The sequence below is a fragment of the Dipodomys spectabilis genome, unplaced genomic scaffold (assembly GCF_019054845.1).
Source record: "Dipodomys spectabilis isolate Male_0828 unplaced genomic scaffold, ASM1905484v1 ptg000002l, whole genome shotgun sequence".
Classification (NCBI taxonomy): Eukaryota; Metazoa; Chordata; class Mammalia; order Rodentia; family Heteromyidae; genus Dipodomys; species Dipodomys spectabilis.
The window spans coordinates 40,910,075-40,927,582 of NW_024870679.1; the positions used below are offsets into that span (position 1 = coordinate 40,910,075).

A 17,508-nucleotide genomic window follows, 5' to 3' on the forward strand; every position below is an offset into this window, starting at 1 on the left:
GCTCATCTCCAGCAGCCACGGAGGGGACGGTTCCAGCCTCTCCCTCGAGCCTAAAGAGAGGCCGGAGGAAGGGAAGGCACACAGGGGAACAGCAGGTACCTCCCAAGGCAGTAGATGCGAGGAGGTCGAGACAAAGAGGGCGCAGTCGCAGTCACCGCCTTTATCCGGTGTCCCCTTTAAGAGGCGCGCTCCCGACTACTATCCCGCCTTGTATGCAAATTTCGCGGCGAGGCGGGAGCGCGCAGCTGCTACCCTGGGACCAGGCTGCGGCGGTTAGTCCTCTCCCGGCCGCCGTCGCCTCCGACATATTGCCCGCAGGAGCTGCGGCGGCGAAGCGGGAGAGCGCTGGGGAAGGAGATGGGTGAGGAGAGCGGCTCCGGCTCGGCCCGGAAACCCATAGGCGCGGGGGTCGAGGCGGCCGAAGTGTTAATTGCCGCTCCACGCGGACCTGAGGGAGGGGGAGGGGATGCGGGCGCAGGCGGGACCCCGCCCCCTCTGTGGTTTTGCGGGGTGTGTGCGGGGAGCCTCAGTCGTGGGAGCGGGACCCTGGGTCGGCGGGAAGGGGTTCCGGAAGGCTGAGGGCTGGGGGGGCCTGGGCTCGGGTGAGGACCCGCCGGTGCGGGCTAGGGATGGGGGCGGGGCTCCGGTGGGCGTGGCTTCGCGCTAGGGGTGGGGCTGGGGGAACTCGTGGCGCTGTGCGGGGGCGAACTTTTTGAAGGTGTGCGGGTTTCCACCGAGGAGGCGGGGAGGAGACCGCCCAGACCTCGGAGACCCCTTCTGGAAGGAGGCTTCTGGGCTTGGAGGGCTCTTCATGGTTTGTGGGCGGGGTTTCCGGGCTGACAGTCGCGTGTGGGCGGGCCTGAGGGCCTTTATGTGGGTGGACAGCTTCTAAAGACGGGAGAGTGGGTGTGGGCAGAGCTATTGGGTTGAGGGAGTTTGAGGCTCTCTAAGCCAAACGAACTAGTGTATGAACAGAGCTTCTGGTTTGGGGGAGAAGAGGGCAGAGTTCCTGGACGAGCGTGTGGGAAAACCTTGTGAGATGGGGAGTCACAGGTTGTATGTGTCCTTGAGCAGTGTGGACCAGTATAACAGATTAAGTACTTCCGATTAAGTACACTGGATTAAGTACTGTGTTTGTGCAGGACTATGTCTGAAATCTTGGGCTAGATTGCTAAGCCTAGGGATATAGGTTGTAAAATTGAAGTGTTGGGTCCACAAAAACAGATTCTTCCAGAACCTGAGCCTGAGTTTGGGCCTTGGATCCCCATTGGATTGGAAATCTCTGAGCATTAGGGGAAAAAGGAGTCAATCTCAAAGCTGCCCAAAATTGTAACCTCCACCGTGTTCACATGCATCTAGTGCCTAGCACAACTGACACCTCAGGACTTAAACCCCTATGCTGTTTCCAAAACAGCATGGGCTCAACTTTCTAAGCTCCTTATTTGCTGGGCACTGTGGTAGGGAAAACAGCAGTAGAAAAGACATAAGGCCTGGATGTGGTGCCACACATCTGTAATTTCAGCACTTGGGAGGCTGAGGCTGGAGGATCATAAGTTTGAGGCCAGCTTGGGTTACAAAGCAGACCCTGTTATTTAAAAAACAAAAGCAGCTGGGCAGTGATGACTCATATCTAAATGACTATTCAAGCGGCTGAGAGCTGAGGATTGAGGTTTGAAGCCAGCCATGGCAGAAAAGTCTATGAGACTTTATCTCCAATTCACTGCCAAAAAACCAGAAGTGGAACTCTGAGCTTAAAAAAGCTAAGAAAGGCCGGGCGCTGGTGGCCCACACCTGTAATCCTAGCTACTCAGGAGGCTGAGATCTGAGGATCGCCGTTCAAAGCCAGCCCAGGCAGGAGAGACCGTGAGACTCCTATCTCCAATAAACCACCAGAAAACCGGAAGTGGCGCTGTAGCTCAAGTGGTAGAGCGCTCGCCTTGAGCTGAAGAGCTGAGGGACAGTGCCCAGGCCCAGAGTTCAGGCCCCATGACCCACAAAAAAAAAAAAAAGCTAAGAAAGGGCTGGGAAGGTGGCTCAGTGGTAGAGTGCTTGCCTTGCATGCATGAGGCTGCAGGTTCGATTCCTCAGCACCACATAAGCAAAAAGGAAAAAGCTGGAAGTGGCACTGTGGCTCAAGTGGTAGAGTGCTAGCTTTGAGCTGAAGAGCTGAGGGACTGCGCCCAGGCCCAGAGTTCAGGCCCCACGACCGGACCCCCCCCCCAAAAAAAAAAAAAAACAACAAAGAAACTGCAGGGTGCCGGTGGCTCACTTCTGTAATCCTAGCTACTCAGGAGGCTGAGATCTGAGGATTGCAGTTCAAAGCCAACCTGGGCAGGAAAGTCCGTGAAAATCTTATCTCCAATAAACCACCAGAAAACTGGAAGTGGTGCTGTAGCTCAAGTGGTGAGCACTAACCTTGAGCTAAGAGCTGAGGGATAGCACTCAGGCCCAGAATTCAAGCCCCACGACTGACCCAAAAAAAAAAAAAGCTAAGAGACAGCTCCTTGGCCCTGATTTCAAGCTCCAGTGCTGACATTAAAAAACTAAACAAAAAAGCCAGGCACTAGTGGCTCATGTAATCCTAGCTCCTATAATCCTAGCTAATCTCAGGAGGCTGAGATGTGAGGATCACAGTTCAAAGCCAGCCTGAGCAGAAAAGTGGGTGAGACTCTTATCTCCAATTAACTACCAAAAAACTGGAGGTGGCACTGTGGCTCAAAGTGGTAGAGTGCTCACCTTGACCTGAAGAGCTCAGAGACAGTGCCCAGTGCCAAGCCCCAGGACAAATTAAAAGAAAAAAAAAAAAAAACAACAGTGTGATGGGACAGCTACTTTTAAAATGGTAGGGAGGGCTGCTGGTATAGCTCAGTGGTAGGTTATATTCTTACTCAATAGCACTGAAAAAAAAATTGAGAATTGGGTGTGTTGTTACACACCTGTAATCTCAGCTGCCAAGGAGATAGAGATAGGAAGATTACAATCAGACTGGGCAAAAATTTTAAGACCCCATGCCAGGTGTCAGTGGCGCACACCTATGATCCTAACTACTGAGGAAACTGAGATGTGAAGGATCAAGGACTGAAGTCATTTGGGGCAGAAAATATTTTTTTTCTTTTGTACTGGTAGTGGGACTTCAACTCAGGGCCTCCCCTTTTTGTGTAGCTTTTTCTGCTCAATGCCAACAAGCCAACACTTAAGCCACACTCTACTTCTGGCCTTTTCCTAGTTACTTGAAGATAAGAGCCTCTGGGATTTATCTGTGTAGTCTGGCTTTATACAGGATCCTCAAATTTTAGCCTCCCGAGTAGTAGGATTACAGGTGTGAGGTACTATTCACCTGATAATAAAAGTCTTTTTTTTTTTTGTTGTTGGTCATGGGGCTTGAACTCTGGGCTTAGGCGCTATCCCTCAGCTCTTCAGCTCAAGGTGAGCCCTCTACCACTTGAGCCACGATGCCATTTCTGGTTTTCTAGTGGTTTATTGGAGTCTCACGGACTTTCCTGCCCCGGCTGGCTTTGAACCTCGATCTTCAGATCTCAGCCTCCTGAGTAGCTAGGATTACAGGCCTGAGCCATGGGTGCCCGGCAATAAAAGTCTTGAGAGACTCCATCCCCTCCAAAAATCCCAGCAATACATGGGTTGGAGGCAGGTTGAGGTGATGGTGTGCCTGCCAGCTTTCAAGCAAGCTGAGTACATGTGAGGCTCTGAGTTCAAACCCTGGTACCTGTAAAAAAGTAAATAAAATGTAATACCCTAGCTGAAAAGACTAAAATAAAAAAGAAAGTACTGGTTAAATTGGTTCAAGAATGTGAGGGAAGGACTTTCCAGACAGAGAATATGGCAAGTAAAGAGGTGACAATAAACTTAGCTTTTGGAGAAAAAGAGCAAGATGGCAAGAGCATGGGCTAGGCCAGAGGTGAGTTTGAAGAGGTAGACAAGGACCTACTATAAGGTCCCGGAGATATCACATAACTGCTAGCTAGTCTCATTATTATTGTCCTTGCTATATGCCCTCTGCCTTGACCATCTACTTTGTGTTGAGCCCCACAGGAGGACGAAGAGGTCCCAACAGGACATCTTACTGTCGAAATCCGCTCTGTGAACCGGGATCCTCAGGTAGCTCTGGTGGAAGCCACACTTCCAGTGCATCAGTGACCAGTGTTCGTTCCCGTGCCAGGTAAAACTGTTTGCCTCTTGCGCTGTGGCAGTGAAGACCAGGGTGGACCAGAAGCTCCCTGACTGGGTTATAGAATATGATAGATACCCTGGATGCAAAGTAGGGGTCAGTGGGGAGTGAGCTACAGAGAAGACCCAGAGGGAATTAACCTGAGGGCAGTCACTTGGACAAATGCAGTGTGATAGGTAGAAGCAGTTCTGTTTCTGATTTGTTGCTGGCTTGGACAAAATGCCTCTCTCTTTGGGCCTCCTTTTTTCCTCATGTGTCAAATGGACCTGATAATTCCCTTCTAGGGAATGATGGAAGACATGAATCAAATTAGGGAGAGGCTTTGTCAGCTCCTTTGGCAAGCAAGAGTAGGAGGACTTCTTCCTTAGTTTGAATGGCTTTTTGCTGATCAAACCCCACAGTGTCTATAATCTTGATAAAGGTCTCAGGTCAGCTCCTGATGTTGCTCCCTTCCCACCTCCAGGAGCAGTTCTGGGACGGGCCTTGCCAGCCCTCCATTGGCCACCCAGACAGTTGTGCCTCTGCAGCACTGCAAGATCCCTGAACTTCCCGTCCAGGCCAGCATTTTATTTGAGTTGCAGCTCTTCTTCTGTCAGCTCATAGCTCTCTTCGTCCACTACATCAACATCTACAAGACAGTGTGGTGGTATCCACCTTCCCACCCACCCTCCCACACCTCCCTGGTAGGTGCTGACCAGCCAGTGCCAGCTGTGTTGTATGTATTTGTGTGTGTATTTGTGTGTGTCTGTGTTGCTTAGTTTCAGTTTGAGGTAGCCTACCAAGCACCACTGTGTACTTATCCCCATGATAGGCATGGTGGAGAAAGGGAAAACTGGTGATTCTTGAATATTAGTGTGCCATGCTAGGCATTGTAAGGATAGCAGAGGTCAATCTGGCACAGATTTCTCCTAAAAGGAGCTCAAGAGGCTTAAGTCCTAACCAGGAATTGAGCCACAGGAATATATGAGTGTCTCAAAGGTAGAAAGAGCCCTGGGCAGAAGAGGTACAGGGACAGAGGCTTGGGGAAGGGGGTGGAGAATGAGAGGGAGGGAGAGGGCTCATTCAGCACTTTCTTTTCCCCAGGGACTGTCCCACTTCCCTTCTCTGGGTCCTGTTCTCCACAGGTAATTTCCTGGCCTGACTCAACTGGAGGCCAATGAAGGTCAGAGAATGGGGACCGTCTCTGTGGAAAGGACTGGACAGAGGGAGGGGAGGGTATGAGAAAAGCCCTTGTATAGGCAATGAGCCCGCGTGACCCCCAGGCCTCTGCCCCCTGACAGAACTTCCACCTGATCGACTTCAACTTGCTGATGGTGACCACCATTGTTCTGGGCCGCCGCTTCATTGGGTCCATCGTGAAGGAGGTGATTGGGTCCTAGAGACTGTCCAGGGACTTGGGAACTTCCTTTTTCCCCTTGGGGTACCAAGGAGACTCACCCAGCCCTTCAGCCCTGAAGCATTTCCTTGGGGCTCCCTTTGGACTTGTTTAAAGAACATTTATCATGGGACTGGGAAGGTGACTCAGTGGTAGAGTGCTTGCCTTGCATGCCTGAGGCCCTGGGTTCGATTCCCCACCCCACATAAGCAATAAGAAAAAAGCCAGAAGTGGCGCTGTGGCTCAAGTGGTAGAGCGCTAGCCTTGAGCTGAAGAGCTGAGGGACAGCGCCCAGGACCAGAGTTCAGGCCCCATGACCGGACCCAAAAAAAAAAAAAAAAAAAAAAGAACATTTATCACATCCTTTTGGCTCTCAGAATTTACTGAGCATCAAAGTGGATTCACCCAGCCAGGTTTTGCCCAGCCTGCTGTACACATTTCCCTGGGTGGGCACAGGCCATCCTGGGCGGGATTTAGGCATAGCCCCAGTTACCTCCATCCAAGGCTCCATTCCATCCTATTTCCTCTGACCCAGGCTTCTCAGAGGGGGAAGGTCTCCCTCTTTCGCTCCATCCTGCTGTTCCTCACCCGATTCACCGTTCTCACGGCAACAGGCTGGAGTCTGTGCCGATCCCTCATTCACCTCTTCAGGACCTACTCCTTCCTGAACCTTCTGTTCCTCTGCTATCCGTGAGTACCCCTCACTTCACCCCTCCCTGCCTACCACCTGGCCTCTGACCTCTGCCCTTACTGTGGCTAGGTTATGTGGAAGACTGGCTGGCAGGCATTAGCTATATCCTCTCACACTGTCTGATGACACCCTTGAGATCAGGGTGATTAGTCTTCTTTTTGCACAAGTTTGTACAATTTATCCAAGCTCCCATTGATATAAGGTCAGAATGAAACTCGGATCTGAGTGTATATCTCAAAAGGAGAATTCATGGACTTTGTCTCCCTCTGTATCTAAGCACTTGTGCAATCTTTTGAAGCTGTGTGCTGGCAAGCAGCTGCATGTTTGCATTCTCTGATGTTTGAGCATGAAGCACACCTGTGTATGTATGTCTGCACATGCATGTGTGTTTCTGTCCTGCTGTCTGATTAACTCACTCCTTCTGTTTCACAGAACCTTCATTGTTGACTGTGGAGAGTGTCTAGGCTAGGACTGCCCTGCTTCTGGCCTAGAGTACTGGGGAGCTTTGGCAAAGTGTCTGATTTGACTGCCTAAGTATTAACAATCATTTCCCATGCTGGCCTTTCTGATTCATGAACTTTCTCATGCTGGGCCATCCCTGGTCCCTGGGAAGCTTCAGAGCAGGACTATCCTCCCTCTCTACCCTGCATGACCAAGAAAGCACTGGCATGGTATATCCATCACAATGGCTTATATCTAGTTTTTAGTTGTACGAGTGGCTTTAGGAGTGATACATGTCTTTTATAAAAGCAGAAGCTTTTTTTCCCCCCACCAAGAACTGGGGATTGATTGAACTCAGAGCTTCACACTTGCTAGGCCAGTGCTCTACCACTTGAGCTGTGTTCCAAGTCTCAGAGGTTTTTTATTTTTTATTGCTAGTCCTGAGGCTTGAACTCAGGGCCTGGGCAATATCCCTGAGCTTATTTTGCTTAAGGCTAGCAACTCTAGCACTTGAGCCACAGCACCACTTCCAGCTTTTTCTGTGTATGTGGTACTGAGGAATCGAACCCAGGGCTTTATACATGCTAGGCAAGCACTCTACCACTCAGCCCTCAGAGGCTTTTAACATAGACAATAAAAAGCTTCACAAAATCTCAGTCCCCAGAAGTCCATTTGTTCATTATTTGTATCATGTTCTCCACATTTTTTTCTGTGCAAGTACATATACTTGGACTTTTTTTTGGGGGGGGTCCGGTCATGGGGCCTGAACTCTGGGCCTGGGCGCTGTCCCTCAGCTCTTCAGCTCAAGGCTAGCACTCTACCACTTGAGCCACAGAGCCACTTCCGGCTTTTTTCTTATGTGGTGCTGAGGAATTGAACCCAGAGCCTTGAGCATGCAAGACGAGTGCTCTACCACTGAGCCACCTTCCCAGCCCTTTTTTTTTTGTTTTTTTTTTTGTCAGTTGTGGGGCTTGAACTCTGGGCCTAGGCACTGTCCCTGAGCTCTTCAGCTCAATGCTAGTGCTCTACCACTTTGAGCCACAGCACCACTTCTGGTTTTCTGGTGGTTAATTGGAGATAAGAGCCTCACAAACTTTCCTGCCCAGGCTGGCAAGCCTCAGATCTCAGTCTCCTGAGTAGCTAGGATTACAGGGGTGAGCCACTGCCACCTGGCTTTATACTTGGATTTTTTTTTTTTTTTTCCAGTCCTAGGGCTTGAACTCAGGGCCTGGGCACTGTCCCAAGGCTTCATGCATGCTAGGCAAGCATTCTACCCTAGGCCACATTCCCAGCCCCTATACTTGGACTTTTTAAATAACTAGAATGGATTATATAGCACATGATGTTGTACAATTTACTGCACTATTTTGCATAATCATATGATTTGGATACATTTCCATGTATATATGGGAATAGCCTTATGCTATTGAATGAAATTTTCACAATTTGATTTGTCTTCTATTAGTGGTTCTTGGTGTGTCTATTCACCTTGGATACAGACATTATCGATGGTGTTTTTTGTTTTGTTTTATTTTCTATAAAAGATTTTCTTACATAAAGTGGCTATGTTTAGTGTTACAATTGGAATTATAAGTTAAAAGAATGGTTTTCTGTACTTTTTGTTGTTGTTGTTGGTCGTGGAGTTTGAACTCTGGGTGTTGTCCCTGAGCTCTTTAGCTCAAGGCTAGCACTCTACCACTTGAGTCACAGCACCACTTCTGGCTTTTTCTGTTATGTGGTGCTGAGGAATTGAACCCAGGGCCTCATGTGTATGAGGTAAGCACTTTACCATTGAGCCTCCTTCCTAGCCCCTCTTCTGTGTTTTTTTTTTTTGTTTGTTTGTTTTTTGCCAGTCATGGGGCTTGAACTCGGGGCCTGGGCACTGTCCCTGAGCTCTTTTGTTTAAGACCAGTGCTTTAGCCCCAGCACCGCTTCTTCTTCTGGTTAATTGGAGATAAGAATCTCATGGACTGCCCGGGCTGGCTTTGAACTTTTTTTGGGGGGGGGAGGGTCTGGTCTTGGGGCCTGAACTCTGGGCCTGGGCGCTGTCCCTCAGCTTTTCAGCTCAAGGCTAGCACTCTACCACTTGAGCCACAGCGCCACTTCTGGCTTTTTTCTTTTTGCTTATGTGGTGCTGAGGAATCAAACCCAGGGCCTCATGCATGCAAGGCAAGCGCTCTACCACTGAGCCACCTTCCCAGCCCCTGGCTTTGAACTTTGATCCTTAGATCTCGGTCTCCTGAGTAGCTAGGATTACAGGCATGAGCCAACATAGTCCAGCTATCATCCATGTATTTTGTATTAATTTTGTTTTTGCTTTTCTTCAGTACTGAGGTTTGAATTCAAGGTCTTTTAGCTAGCCAGTACCTTACCTCTTGAGTCACACTGCCAGCTCTTCTCTTTTATTTTTAAAGTTTCATTGATATAGTTAGTATAAGTTCAGTCATATAAAACACCAAATCTGGGGGCTGGGAAGGTGACTCAGTGGTAGAGTGCTTGCCTTGCATGCACAAGGCCCTGAGTTCAATTCCTCAGTACCACATAACCAGTAAAAGCTGCAAGTGGCGCTGTGGTTCAAGTGGTAGAGCACTAGCCTTGAGCTGAAGAGCTCAGGGACAGTGCCCAGGCCCAGAGTTCAGGCCCTGCGACTAAGAAAAACAAAAAACAAAAAACCCCCCACCAAATCTGAAAGCAAAGGAAGGTGTGACATTGTTTAAAAAGAATTGTACTCATTACCTGACTTATGATACGGTAACACCTCTGTACAACATCTGAATTATAGCAATAAAATTATATTGTGTGTGTGTGTGTGTGTGTTGCTCCTGGGGCTTGAACTCATCACTTAGGTGCTGTCCCTGAGTTTATTTTGCTCAAGGCTAGAGCTCTACCTCTTGAGCCATCTATTTCCTGCTTTTCGTGATTAATTGGCAATGAGAGTCTCAGATGCAATTCTCAGATCTCAGCCTCCTGAGTAGTAGGGTTACAGGTGTAAGCCACCAGCATCCAGCTCAAATTGTATTAAAAAAAAACAAACTGAAACAACAAAAATAAAATAAATCTAGCACTAAAAATGCAAAGCAGCAGCCTCCAACCCCACCCTCCATGTTTTTAATCCCTCTCTGTTTTCACTTTCTTTGTTTTGTTTAGGGAGCGCATAATTCTTTATCCTTATGTATTTATGTATGTATTTATTTATTTATTTTTGGTCATGGGGCTTGAACTCTGGGCCTGGGCACTGTCCCTCAGCTCTTCAGCTCAAGGCTGTCACTCTACCACTTGAGCCACAGTGCCACTTCTGGTTTTCTGGTGGTTAATTGGAGATAAGAGTCTCATGGACTTTCCTGCCTGGGCTGGCTTTGAACCAAGATCTTCAAATCTCAGCCTCCTGAGTAACTAGGATTACAGATGTTAGCCACCAATGCCTGGCTCTGTTTTTATTTTACTACCTTAAAGTTTTATTTAAATTGCGATGGCTCGTACCTGTAATCCTAGCTACTCCAGAGGCTAAGATTGGGGAGGATCATCATTCAAGGCCAGCCTGGGCAAAAAGTTCCTGAATCCTAAACTCAACAGAAAAAGCTGGACATGGTGGTTTATTCTTGCTTTTTCAGCTACAGCAAGCATAAATAGAAGGATCACTGTCTAAAGTGGTCTGGGAAGGTGGCTCAGTGGTAGAGCGCTTGCCTTGCATGCCTGAGTCCCTGGGTTCTATTCCTCAGCACCACATAAGCAAAAAGAAAAAAGCAAGAAGTGGCGCTGTGGCTCAAGTGGTAGAGCGCTAGCCTTGAGCTGAAGAGCTGGGGGACAGTGCCCAGGCCCAGAGTTCAGGTCCCACGACCGGACCCAAAAAAAAAAATTAAAAAAAAATAAATAAAGTGGTCTGGATGAGAAACAAGACCTTATCTTAAAAATAACCAGAGCATGGGGCTGGGAAGGTGGCTCAGTGGTAGAGAGCATGCCTTGCATGCCAGAGGCCCTGGGTTCGATTCCTCAGCACCACATAAGCAAAAAGAAAAAAGCCGGAAGTGGCGCTGTGACTCAAGTGGTAGAGCACTAGCCTTGAGCTGAAGAGCTGAGGGACAGTGCCCAGGCCCAGAGTTCAGGCCCCAGGACCGGACCCAAAAAAAAAAAAAAAAAAAAAAAAACCAAAGCAGAGCCAAGTGCTTGGGGCTCATATTTGTAATCCTAGCTACCTGGCAGGCTAAAACGGAGAAGATCAGGGTTTGAGACCAACTCTGTTAGAAAAATTTATAAGATTCCACCTCAACAGAAGCTGGGCATGATAACACATGTCTAGCATGTGAAAAGCCTAAATAAGGGATTGTGGTCTAGGTAAGGACTATCACAAGAGGCAAGACCCTATCTCAAAAATTATGAATATAAAGTAGATGCCAGTGGCTCACACATATTATTTTAGCTACTTGGAAAGCTGAGATCTGAGAATTGTGGTTTAAAGCCAGTGAGATATATCTCCCAATAACTTGCAAAAAGTGAATAGTGGCTCAGATGACAGAGCCCAGCCATGAGAGAGCTTGAGGCCCTGACTTCAAGCCCTAGCTAGTACTAGCACATGCACTAAAAGGGCTAGAGGTGTGGCTCAGCAGTGAAATGTCTGGCTAGCAAGCTCAAGGCTCCTAAATTTAAAACCCAATAATGGAAAAAATTTGGTAGGGCTGGAGTTGTGGCTCATATGGTAGAACATTTTTCTACAACTCAAGGCTTGGAGTTCAAATCCTAGTAACCTCCCCCTCAAAGTTGATTTAGTGACTTTATCATTAAATAAAGGTTCTCATAATTAAAATTCAAAAAGTTTAGGGAATAAAAGTCTCCTCTTGCCTGCTGCTTCCTAGCCATCCAGTGTCTGTTCCAAGAGGTAATAACCAGTGATTGTGGTTTCTTGTATATCCTGGATAAATATTCAGAAAATATGCAAGCGTACCATATACAACACAAGTAAAGCACCTTGATTCACTACAATAATATGTGATGATTTAGCTCACCTTCCACAAATAACTATTGTAAATATTTGATAACTATTATTTTCAGTGTTTTCTTTATTGCCTTTGTCCATAACAGAAGTATGCTAGTGGCTGGTGATGTAGTTCAGTGGTTGAGAGCTTGCTACTTGCTTACCATGAATAAGACCCTGGATTTCATTTCAAACATCACAAAGAAAAATATTTTTTTTATTCCACCAGCAATGGAATTTAGAATACTTCTAGGCAAAATAAATATTAAGAACTCTACCCATACCGGACACTGGTGGCTCACCCCTGTAATCCTATCTACTCAGGAGGCTGAGATCTGAGGATTGTGATTCAAAGCCAGCCTGGGCAGGAAAGACCATGAGACTCTTATCTCCAATAAAACACCAGAAAACCAGAAGTGGTACTGTGGCTCAAGTGGTAGAGCGCTTGTCTTGAGCTGAGGGACAGCACCCAGGCCCAGAGTTTAAGCCCCACGACCAACAAAACAAAAAAACAACCAAGAGGGGCTGGGAAGGTGGCTCAGTGGTAGAGCGCTTGCCTTGCATGCCTGAGGCCCTGGGTTCGATTCCTCAGCACCACATAAGCAAAAAGAAAAAAGCCGGAAGTGGTGCTGTGACTCAAGTGGTAGAGCGCTAGCCTTGAGCTGAAGAGCTGAGGGACAGCACCCAGGCCCAGAGTTCAGGCCCCACAACCGGACCCAAAAAAAAAAAAAAAAAACCAAGAACCCTAACCATGGGCTGGGCTGGGAATGTGGCTTTGGTAGAGTGCTTGCCTAGCATGCATGAAGCTCTTGGTTCAATTCTGCAGTACTACATAAACAGAAAAAGCTGAAAGTGGTGCTATGGCTCAGATGGTAGAGCTCTAGCCTTGAGCACAGAGTGGCTCAAGAACAGAGTGCAGGCCCTGAGTTTAAGCAAATGAACTGGCAAATGGAAAAAAAAAAAAAAAAAGAACCCTGCCCACCCTACCCATTTCCTTCCATCCCCCATTTTTCCTCTTATTTCCTGGAAACAGTATTCTTACATTGTTAAGCTTACATTCATATTCTCCTATATAACCATTTTTCCATTCTTTGTCTAAGGCTAAATCTAAAATTAAACATGTTTTAAGTATCATTACTATACCTACATATGTAAAAATGTCATTCACTACAGGGCCCAGTAATGGACATAAATGACATTCTTTATAATTATTGTTACAATCTTGGGCCTCTTGAAGAAGATATTCCTAGTATCACAGTCAAATGGTTTCTCTTCTTACATTTCATCAATTGTTTAGAATCATGTTGTATTTTACTTTTCTTCATATTTAGATTGTAACTTTCTTACGTAGCTTTTGATTTTTCTTGGAGTTCCTAATTGCCTTTCTTTTTTCTTGTTGACAAAAGAATGATGGTCCTTCAACATATCCTCAAGTTTATCCAGCCTCTCAATCATGCTACCTGTTGCCTGGAGTCCATTACCCCCTTGCCCCAAAGACATTCCTCCTGAAGGCCTCCATCCTCCTGCCCCAGTCTGGAGTGGTTCCTCTTTAAGCCTGCTGCACAACACTCAGCCTGGGACTTCCCTTCATTGCCCTCCAGTGTTGGATCCCTTTCCTGGATCCCATGTCTTGATCTTTCTTGATTTTCTCACTTATTTTGCTGGAGTGCATTATCAGGTAATTTCTTTAACACTGGGTATTTGGGAAGCATATATATGCTTTCTGACTCCTCACATGTCTAAAAATGTCTTTATTCTGCCTTCATACTTGACTGACAGTTCAACTAAATATAGATTTCAAAGTTCAAATTCATACTTTGTCTCAGGTTTTGTTGTTATATTGCCTCTAGCATCCAGTGTTGCTAATGAGACGTTTAATACCAATTTGATTCCAGTTGCTTATACATTACTTTTTCTTTTCTTTTTTCTTTTTGTTGGTCGTGGGGCTTGAACTCTGGGCTTGGGCGCTGTCCCTGCACTGTTCAGCTCAAGGCGAGCACACCAGCACTTGAGCCACAGTGCCACTTCCAGTTTTCTAGTGGTTTATTGGAGATAAGCATCTCATGAACTTTCCTGCCCAGGCTGGCTTTGAACCACGATCCTCAGATCTCAGCCATCTGAGTAGCTAGGATTACAGGCGTGAACCATCAGAACCCAGCTTCTAGTGCTTTTTTCAACCTGGAGATTTGGATAGTTTTTCAACTCAGGGAAATTTTCTCCTATTACTTCTTTCATATCTTCCTTGATGTTTTTTTCTGATCTCTCTGGAACTTCCGTTCTAGACCTTACAGGTTGATCATCTCTCTCTTACATTGACTTCATATTTTCTTTTTCCTTCTCTCTCTTCCTCCTCTCTTCTTCCCTCTTTTTCTCCCTTTCTTTTTCTTCCCTCCCTTCTTCCCTGTCCTTCTCTCTCACTTTCTCTCACCTTCAGAGAAAGATTTCCTTAACTTTATCTTCCAACTTTTTTTTGGTTTTTTTTTTGCTGGTACAGGGAAACTCAAGGCCTCATACTCGAATTTGGCTTGCTTGCTTGGTTTCTGCTCTATCATTTGAGCCATACCCCTAGCCCTAGTTATTTTGGAGAGGTCACTCAGATTTTTTTTTTTTTGGGGGGGGGGGGTCCGGTCGTGGGGCCTGAACTCTGGGCCTGGGCGCTGTCCCTCAGCTTTTCAGCTCAAGGCTAGTGCTCTACCACTTGAGCCACATCGCCACTTCCTGCTTTTTTTTCTTTTTGCTTATGTGGTACTGAGGAATCGAACCCAGGGCCTCATGCATGCAAGGCAGGCGCTCTACCACTGAGCCACCTTCCCAGCCCATCACTCAGATTTTTTTCAGGTTAGTTTAGAACCATGATTCTTCAGATTATTACAGGCAGGAGTCACCAATGCCCAGAATCTTCCAGTTTTTTGTTGGTTGTGGGGCTTGAATTCAGGGCCTAGGCACTGTCCCTCAGCTCTTCAGCTCAAGGCTAGTGCTCTAGCCTTGAGCCACAGTACCACTTCAAGTTTCCTGGTGGTTCATTGGAGATAAGAGTCTAACAGACTTTCCTGCCCAAGCTGGCTTCAAACCACAATCCTCAGATCTCAGTCTCCTTAGTTGCTAGGATTACAGATGTGAGCCACCAGCACCCAGCCCTTTCCAATATTTTTTTTGGGGGGGGGAGCGGGATTGGTCGTAGGACTTGAACTCTGGGCCTGGGCACTGCCCCAGAGCTATTGTTCAAGGCAAACACTCTACCACTTGAGCCACAGCGCCATTTCCAGCTTTTTCTGTTTATGTGGTACTGAGAAATTGGGCTCCATGCATGCAAGCATTCTACCACTAAGCCACATTCTTATTTTCTGGTGTTTTTGTTGTTTTTCTCATAATCATCTCTTCTTATTCCTTCTCCTCTTCCTCCTCCTCCTCCCTTTCCTCCTCTTCCACCTGCTGCTGCTGCTGCTGCTGTTGGTTGTGGGGCTTGAACTCTGGGCCTGGATGCTGTCCCTCAGCTCTTCAGCTCAAGGCTAGTGCTCTACCATTTGAGCCACAGTGTCACTTCCAGTTTTCTAGTAGCTTATTGGTGATGAGAGTTCCACAGCCTTTCCTGCCCAGGCTGGCTTTGAACCGTGATCCTCAGATCTCAGCCTCCTGAATAGCTAAGATTACAGAACCCAGCCCTGTTCTGATTTTTAAAATCTTTTTATATTCCCTCAATTTATCTTTCCACTGAAGTCAGTGTTTCTCTTTCATGCTGATAATTTTCCAAGTAAAGTTATTTTCTTTGGTTTATTTATATTTAAGAATGAAGGGCTGAATAGTAGGAGTATGTTTTTTCTCTCTCTTTCTGCCATTGTTTCAGTAGGTAGAAAGTTTGAGTGGGCGGTCTACGGGCCTGGGTAGTATACTGGCAGGCTTTGAGTGAAGTGCTAATAGTCAGGCAGTGGACCCATAAGTCAGAAAGCAAGGAAGGATGTTACTTCAAGATACTGCCATTATAGACCTCTATTCTTCTCACATGGTATATTCAGTATCTGTAAAGAATCGTTCAGGGAACGGTGTGAGGTTAGTAGAAATAAAAGGACTGACTTATAAATATAGGTTTTTCTTTACTCTCATTTGCTCAGCATTGCTTCTCACTTTCATCCTCTATTAAATATGTATACTTTTGGGGCTGGGAAGTTGGCTCAGAGGTAGAGTGCTTGCCTCGCATGCATGAGGCCCTGGGTTTGATTCCTCAGCACCACATAAGCAGAAAAAAGCCGGAAGTGGCACTGTGGCTCAAGTGGTACAGCGCTAGCCTTGAGCTGAAGAGCTGAGGGACAGCACGCAGGCCCAGAGTTCAGACTCTACAACCAGACCCAAAAATTAATTAAATAAATAAATATGTATACTTTTAAACTAGAATCTAATGTGGGTTATGCTGGGAAAATAAGTTCTGACCCTTAAAGCATCCTGTCTTATTCTGAATCTATATAGTGTAGCTTAGTAACCGCTAACTGCCTGTGGCTATTTGCTACTTGAAAATAAGGTACTCTGAATTGAGATGTGCTGTAACTATAAAATACTAAATGCCAGATTCTGAAGACTTAATACAAATAAGGGAAAAAAGCAAAATATTAATATTTATTATATGTTAGCCAGGTGCCAGTGGCTTACACCTGTAATCCTAAATACTCAGGAGGCTGAGATCTGAAGATCATGGTTCAAAGCCAGCCCAAGCAGGAAAGTCTCTGAGACTCTTCAGTTAACTACCAGGAAAACAGAAATGGCTCTGTGGCTCAAGTGATAGAGCACTAGCCTTGAGCTGAAGAGCTCAGAGACAGCACCCAGATCCAGAGTTCAAGCCCCACGACCGACAAAAACACATATGTATAATAAATATATATATATGTTGAATTGTTTTCTATATGCTGAATTATAAAAATTATAAAAATAGAATATTAAAATTAATTTCGTCTCTTCACATGGCTACTAGAAAATTTTAGATTACCTATGTGACTGTCATATTTCTATTGGAAATTTCTGTTCTAGATAATAGTTTCCTCCTCATCTGGAAACATAGCTCCAAGATAATTTTTATTTTGTTTTTGCACCTTGGGTTTATTTTTTGTTTTGTGCTGGTATTAAAGCTTAAACTCAGAGCTTGGGCATTGTCCCTGAGCTCTTTTTGTTCAGTCTAGTGTTTTACCACTTTGCCCCACAATGCTACTTGCAGCCTTCTGGTGGTTAATGGGAGATAAGAGTCTTATGGCCTTTCCTGTCTGGGCTGTCTTTTTTTTTTGTCAGTCGTGGGGCTTGAACTCTGGGCCTGGGCGCTGTCCCTCAGCTCTTCAGCTCAAGGCGAGCGCTCTACCACTTGAGCTACAGCGCCACTTCCGGTTTTCTGGTGGTTTATTGGTGATAGGAGTCTCACGGTCTCTCCTGCCCGGGCTGGCTTTGAACCGCGATCTTCAGATCTCAGCCTCCTGAGTAGCTAGGATTACAGGCGTGAGCCACCAGCACCCGGCCCCTGTCTGGGCGGTCTTTGAACCACGATCCTCAGATCTCAGCTTCTGCATAGCTAGAATTACAGGCATAAGCCACCAGAGCCCAGCTATCCCTTAGTTTTTTTGGTTCAAGGCTGGTGCCTCTACCAGTTAAGCCATAATTTCCACTTCTAGCTTTTTGGGGGTTAATTGGAAATAAGAGTCTCATGGACTTTCCTGCCCAGAATGGCTTTAAATTATGACCCTCAAATCTTAGCCTCCTAAGTAGCTAGGATTACAAGAATGAGCCTGTAGTGCCCAGCAAAATATCTTCCTTAACTTCCAGGGAAGATGGTAGCATTTCTGTTCGTGTTTTTCTTTTTCTTTTTCTTCTTC

The 17,508-nt window shown here is 46.4% G+C and overlaps 1 protein-coding gene across 6 annotated transcripts in view; it reads left to right on the forward strand.

The window, feature by feature from the left end:
• The first annotated feature begins 230 nt into the window (after positions 1-230).
• Positions 231-17,508, forward strand: part of Tmem39b (transmembrane protein 39B) — a 29,535-nt gene continuing 12,257 nt past the window's right edge. The window contains exons 1-5 of one of the 6 annotated variants that reach the window (XM_042684142.1): positions 231-361; positions 4,051-4,177; positions 4,650-4,869; positions 5,467-5,550; positions 6,097-6,251. In XM_042684142.1, the coding sequence (XP_042540076.1) occupies positions 358-361; positions 4,051-4,177; positions 4,650-4,869; positions 5,467-5,550; positions 6,097-6,251 (590 nt within the window). In that variant the 5' untranslated portion in view covers positions 231-357. Of the gene's footprint in view, positions 362-4,050; positions 4,178-4,649; positions 4,870-5,269; positions 5,349-5,466; positions 5,551-6,096; positions 6,252-17,508 lie in introns of those variants that run through there. The other 5 variants (XM_042684183.1, XM_042684158.1, XM_042684151.1 and 2 more) reach the window with 5 other exon arrangements.